This window comes from Solanum stenotomum, chromosome 1, assembly GCF_019186545.1.
Source record: "Solanum stenotomum isolate F172 chromosome 1, ASM1918654v1, whole genome shotgun sequence".
In the NCBI taxonomy this organism is placed as follows: domain Eukaryota; kingdom Viridiplantae; phylum Streptophyta; class Magnoliopsida; order Solanales; family Solanaceae; genus Solanum; species Solanum stenotomum.
Window position 1 is genome coordinate 73,393,190 of NC_064282.1, and position 7,159 is coordinate 73,400,348.

The window sequence follows — 7,159 nt, forward strand, 5'->3', positions numbered from 1 at the left end:
CAAAAATAAAAATACCGACCTCCGGAGGTCGGAATTTCAAAAATACAAATATAAAAATACCGACCTCCAGTGGTCGGAATTTAAAAAAATGAATATTCCGACATAAAATAAAAACCGACCTCGAGAGGTCAGTAAATACCGACCTCCAGAGGTCGGTATTGAATAGCGACCAAGCTTTTTCCGACCTAAGCTGGGATGTCGGTTTTAGGTCGGTATTTCAAGGAATACCGACCTCCGGAGGTCGGTATTTCTAGGTCGGTATTCACAGTTTTTTTAGTAGTGTTAGAAGATTCGATGATTGGTAAGGTATCCTCCAATTTCAAAAACATCAATTACCAAATCTGTGATAATTATAATCTTCAAAGCTCTCCTCTTCTGGCTCAAAGACAACAATTAAATCAAATTTGAGATGCTCGGCCAAAATAGCACCTCCTTATTTTATTCTTTATCATTGTCCACCTGCAACTTAATGGACAACTTCTACTCCCCCATGTATTTATCATGAGGTGTTTCTGAGCCAGGGTGTATAATCTTATACATTAGTATTCGTTATTCTCATTAAATGCTTGTAATTCTTTACAAAGATCTTCAGTGCCTCAAAGCCATTTGATTTGCCCTAAGCATAATCATGTTGGTGATCCTCTACTTTCACTTAGAAAAATTTATCAATTATTTCATCTATACTTGTGGAAAACCATGTGTTTTTCACAAGTACAGAAGAAATAATTGATAAATTTTTCAAAATGAAACTAGAGAATCGGCAATGTGATTATGTTGAGGGCAAATCAAATGGCTTTGAGGCATTGAAAGATCTCCATGAAGATTTGCATGCATGGAATGAGAAAGAAAACAAATGAATACTAATTTATAAGGTTATGCACCCCAGCTCAGAAATACCTCCAGATAAACACATGGAGGAGCAAAAGGCTGCCAATAAAGTTGCGGGTAGGGGAAGTTCTAGAAGAAACAAAAAGTATTACTTTGATCGAGCATTTCAAGTTAGATTTAAATATTGCCCCTGAGATAGAAAAAGAGGAGAGTTCTTGAACTCATAATTATCATGGAGTTGGTAATTTGAGTTCTTGAAATTAGAGTTATGTTTGGAGAAGACTTAACTAGTGATCGAATTTTTTAATATGATCAATTCTTGTCTTTGTTATTAAGTCAGTTGTCGTTAATATTCAGTCATCCATTTATACAAAGGTTTAGACCACAAAATAGAAGGTTTTGGAGTTCTTATGAAATTAAGAAAGTTTTTTTGTTTGTTTCATCTTTAATATTTATGATATTATGAGTTGTCTAAATTAGTAAATCAAAAGAAGCCTTTTCTAAACTAGTGAACAATGAAAGTGATGGATCAAAGAGAACATTGATGCACTCATTAAGGTTTTGTCATGGTTCCAACTCTAGGGAGATTGGTGAATATACATGTTACATCTGAGCTAGCTCTCTATGAGATGGTGGAATCTTTTGTAATGAGAATATAAACCATCCATTAACGGTTAGTATTATTTTATGTTGATTAGCATGTGGAATAAGAATATGTGCATTAGCAATGTAGATAGTAACTATTTAAAGACAAAAACATTCTTTCAAAGTAATGAATTAATTAATGTATAACAATCTCTAAACTATTAATCACTGAATAACAATCTCTTTATTATTAATTTACCTCATAAGCAATCCATGCATTACAATCTCCACATAAAAAATTATCTCTACCACAGTGGACGTTGAGCTTGCAAATGTATGAAACTAGTGGTTAGCTAAATTGGCAAATTGTTAATTTGGACTAAATTTTGCCGGTGAAAATGGATTCAATCAATTAAATGGGTCAATGTCCAATCCAACCAAAAAATTTATTAGATTGTGATGGATTGGATAAAAATATGATAAATAATGGGTCATAACACAACTTACCCAACTACTACAATTTTGTAATTTGTTTGTATATTTTTTATTTTTTTTAATCAAGCAAAAAGTTTCATTCATATATAAAGGTCAACTTGTTGTATACAAGAGTTATACCAAAAAAAGGAACCTACATACAAACATATAAAGGGTCGTTTGATATGGGGTATACGAATAATAATCAGTAGAGTGTATTAGTAATGCTTACATTAGAAATGCTTGCATTATTTTTTTGTCTAATGCAGTCTAACATCTTTCTCGGTCTTACTAACCTACCTTTATATTTGAAATATGATAAACAACTAGTCACCTCCGGAAGCATTTCAACACAATGACTCCTGACTATGAGATTATATTATATAGGCTAACTCTTAGATTTTGGACGTCCATTCTACATATCTAGATATTTGACCTTTTCTAGCTGTCACGGATTATCTAAAAAGGGGGTAAACCACATGGAACCAAGAAACAGGGGTACCACATTGGGCAGGAGACAACACAAAAGGTGAGCGATCAACCATAAGATAGTAGATACATAATGGACCTCAACTTCCAAAACATTATGCCTTGCACTAGTAAACTAATGTCACAACTAACATGATCAATTGACGGTCATCCACAATGATATTCCTTGTGACTATCCTAGGGGCAAGGGAAGTCTTTCATAATGGCATATTTCGTATAATGGGATAAAACTTCAACTATACAAGATGAGGTTCATTGCACAAAAAAGTCATTTATTAATCAATCAAAAGTGCAAATATAATGTCCTGTTAAGTAAAATTACTACCAACCTCCAGATTTCTTGTTACAGCAACTCGTCTTGGTTGACATCTTCTATAGGCAGATAGTGAGATGCAAAAAAAGCCATGCCTGAGTATCCCGGATTCACTGTGTTCTCCGCATACTTGAATAGGTAGTAGTCTATTAATAAACCATGCAATATATAATGTCAACAATAAGTGCAAACTTCCAAATTAATTTAGCTTAGAAAACAGAAGGGGACTGGGCATGCTAAACGAGCACAAAGAGAATAGCTGAAAAGATAAACAACTTACTTCACAATTGCCAACATCCTCGACATTGATCATGGTACAATTGACACATAACCACTACCGAACTTCAATTTGCTTTTCTGATGGTTGTCGGTCACTGTCATCATAATCCTCGTTAAAATTATACTAAGCATTGTACATATCCTCCAAGGTCTTACACTTTCGCACTTAGCACTTCTCTGAGGTTGATAAAAAAAGATACATCAAGGTATAATCAGATGCACACCTTAAAAATCAGTGAAATATACAAACAAAACAAATAGGAGCTCCCTTAGTGCTGTAGCAGCTTGATCAGCGCTCAAACCGGAGATCCCATCATAGTCTCTTGTACAAAATTGTGACACCTCCCCAAATCGTTCATCTTTATGACAAGTATAATCACAAACATCTGTTGAGCCAACCCCATCCAAATTTCCATTTAAATCTTGACAAAAAATTACTTCCAATTGATTTGGAAGATTGGTTTCAGTTCTTCCACCAGTTAAAATGCTCATTTTAGATGCTTCTAAGACCTCACTACCTTCAATATTAATAACACATTTTTCCACTGAGATCATATCTCCACAACGATCACAATCGCGTGTGACAAATATCAAATACTAATTAGTAACCATGAAGTTTAAACAGAAATTTCTAATTTTACAGACTACGAAGGGCAAACCAGTCAATCCTGTACTAATGCGATGCTACAAAGTGTTCTATAAATATCACAGTTACTTTATCAAAATAAGTGTTTGATATGTTTGCGTTTAATTCCACACCCTTGTGTGCCCTTGGAATGTACTTTCTCAAATTTGACTTATTCATTTTCTGGCTCCTATTTTGTGTAACATCAATTACTAAATTAGCAATGTAGGTATCAACTACTTAGATGCAAAACCACTCCACTAAAATAAGTAATTCATGTATAAATGGGTGAGTGAATAATAAAAACAAAGATTGACCAAATTAGAAGATTCGATCATTGGTAACGTATCCTCTAATTTCAAGAACACCAACTACCAAATCAATCTTATTATAAGCTTAAGAGCTCTCCTCCTCTGACTCAAAGACAACAATTAAATCAAATTTGAGATGTTCGACCAAAATAGCACCTCCTTATTTCTTCTTTATCATTTTTCACCTGCAACTTAAGGGCAACTTGTACTCCTCCATGTATTTATCATGAGGTGTTTCTAAGCCAGGGTGTATAATCTTATACATTAGTATTCATTTTTCTCATTAAATTTTTGTAATTCTTTACAAAGATCTTTAGTTCCTCAAAGCTATTTGATTTTCCCTAAGCATAATCATGTTGCCGATCCTCTACTTTCACTTTGAAAAATTTATCATTTATCTCTTCTATACTTGTGGATTGGTTTCCCACAAGTATAGAAGAAATAATTGTTAAATTTTTCAAAATGAAATTAGAGAATTGTCAACGTGATTATGTTGAGGGCAAATCAAATGACTTGGAGACATTGGAAGATCTCCATAAAGATTTAGAAGCATGGAACGAGAAAGAAAACAAACGAAGACTAATTTATAAGGTTATGCACCCCGGTTCAGAAATACCTCCAGATAAACACATGGAGGAGCAAAAGATGGCAATAAAGTTGCTGGTAGGGGAATTTCTAGAAGAAATAAAAAGTGCTACTTTGATCGAGCATTTCAAGTTTGATTTAAATGTTGCACCTGAACCAGAAAAGGAGGAGAGTTCTTGAATCATAATTATCATGGAGTTAGTAATTGGAGTTCATGAAATAGGAGCTATGCTTGGAGAAGACTTAACCAATGATCAAATCTTTTAATATGATCAATTATTGTCTTTGTTATTAAGTCAGTTGTCGTTAATCTTCAGTCATCCATTTATACGATGGTTTAGATCACGAAATAGAAGGTTTTCGAGTTCTAATGAAATTAAGTAAGTTTTTTTTTTGTTTTATCTTTAATATTTATGATATTATGAGTTGTCCAAATTAGTAAATCAATTGAAGCCTTTTCTAAACTAGTGAACAATGAAAGTGATGGATCAAAGAGAACACTCATGCACTCATTAAGGTTCTGTCATGGTTCCAACTCTAGGGAGATTGGTGCATATGCGTGTTACACCTGAGCTAGCTCTCCATGAGATGGTGTAATTTTATTTTATTTTGAAATTGGTAAATTGTATTCATTAAGCATTAAGGCTATGCTGGCCACCTCTAAAAAGTTTACAAAAAAATAAATGAGAGATACTTACAAAGAGCCTATAAAATCCACTAGTTAGATTTCTTCTTCTACACTCTGTTCTTTACACCCAAAACCTAGTGAAGTAATAACTTTCCACTTAATTTTCAAAATAGAGGATTCTTTTCCTTCAATGATCCTCTGGTTCAACTCCTTCCAAATGGTCCACCAGATGCAGGCTGGGACTGTTCTCCACCATATTTTTTGGCTTTTGCTTCCTCCTCTTCTGATCCAACAGCTAAGCAAGTCTGCAGTATGTTCAGCATGAGCCAGCTGATTCCAGCAATGGAAGTGAACATAGCCCAAACTTGTGTTGTTACTTTGCATTGTATGAAAAGGTATTTGTTGGTTTCTAGTACCTCTTTTGCAGAGGAGGCATCTAGATGCTATGATGGACCCCCTTTTTTTGCAATGCCTCATGTGTCTAGAATGATTTCCCAACTATTAGCCATATGAAGCATTTCACTTTATTAGGAGCCACACTCTTCCATATAGTATTCCAAGGTCCAGTTAACATGTCTGCAACAACACTCAGTCCCCTTTTGTATACTCTGTTAACAATGAAAATTCCATCATTCTGGTGCCTCCAAATGAGTTTGTCTGAATCTGTATTATTGCCCGGGAAGTTTCCTATTAGTTTTAGAAAATCCACTACCCATGGTATTTCCCAATCATTTAGGGGTCTCCTGAAAGTTAGGTTCCACCCTTCAAGGGACCACATTTCTTGTATGTTGCATCCAATATTCAAGCTTATTGAGAATATTCCAGGAAAAAGGGAGTGAAGTGTGCCATGACCACTCTAGTCCTCTTCCCAAAAAAATATCTTGTCTCCCTTACCAACTCTAACTAAAGTGTTTAGCTTGAGAGTTATCCATAGATTTCTAAACCCCAACCCCATATGTAGTGGTCACTTTATTAGTGCACCTCTGCCCCTCCGGACCATACTTATGAAGGATAATCTCCCTCCACAAGGACTGATTTGCTTGAGTAAATCTCCATAGCCATTTGATAAGTAAACTCTTATCATAAAGCTTTAGGTTCCTTACTCCTAGACCTCCAAAACTCTTGCTTTGCTGAACTGCGCTCCATTTTACCAGGTTGAAACTTTTCTCAATCTTGCTTCCTTGCCATAAGAAATCCCTCCTCAACTTGTCTAAGATTTTCACCACCTCACTGGGGATGGGAAATAAACACATTACATATGTTGGTAGAGAATCTAGGACTACATTGATCAAAACAACTCTACCTCCCAAGGAAAGGTATTGTGATTTCCAAAGAGCTAGTCTTTTTTGTGATTTCTCTATTATTCCATCCCATATATTCACAGCTTTGTGATTAGCATTCAATGGCATTCCCAAATAAATTATGGGCAAATCCTCTATCCTACACCTCAAAATATCTGCTAGAGGCTGAATTTGTTGCACCTCTTTAACTGGAAAAATATTGCTTTTCCTCCAATTAATCTTCAACCTAGAGCAAGCTTCAAAGATCACCAGTATCACCCTTAGGTAGCAAATTTGTTCTTGTTCAGCTTCGCAGAAAACCATAGTGTCATCAGCATTTAATAAGTGAGTCACCTCCATGATTTCATTATTCTTGTTCTTAATGTTGAAGCCTTTTATCCAGTTGTTTGTTGCAGCCTTTCTCATCAGCCTGCCTAGCCCTTACATAGCTATGATAAACAGGAAAGGGGACAAGGAATCCCCTTGTCTCAGACCTGTTTCAACTAGAAAAAAACCTACAGATTCTCTATTTATCATAATGGAGAACTTGGTAGTTTTGATACAAAATTTTACCCACTTAATCGACATTCTCCCGAATCCCATTTGCCTGAGAGTTTTCAACAAGAAACTCCAGTTCAAGTAGTCAAAGGACTTTTCAATATCAAATTTGCACATAACTCCAGGCACATCTCCTCTAATCTTGGTGTCAATGCATTCACTAGAAATAAGAGAAACATCCATTATTTGCCTCCCTTTGATGAA

General features: G+C 35.1%; 1 protein-coding gene across 1 annotated transcript; it reads right to left on the bottom strand.

Annotated features, from left to right (window-relative positions):
• Positions 1-5,320: 5,320 nt before the first annotated feature.
• LOC125856458 (uncharacterized) lies at positions 5,321-6,757 on the bottom strand. The gene is made up of 2 exons (XM_049536014.1): positions 6,099-6,757; positions 5,321-5,447 (listed from the first exon to the last, which is right to left on the bottom strand). The coding sequence occupies exons 1-2, from the start codon at positions 6,755-6,757 to the stop codon at positions 5,321-5,323; spliced, it is 786 nt and encodes a 261-aa protein (XP_049391971.1).
• Positions 6,758-7,159: the final 402 nt, after the last annotated feature.

Coding starts and splice junctions, on each gene's coding strand:
- LOC125856458 (XM_049536014.1), bottom strand. CDS start 6,757: ATGGAGGTGACTCACTTATTAAATGCTGATGACACTATGGTTTTCTGC. Junction 5,448..6,098: donor TATGGTCCGGAGGGGCAGAG/GTGCACTAATAA, acceptor TGCTGGAATCAG/CTGGCTCATGCTGAACATAC.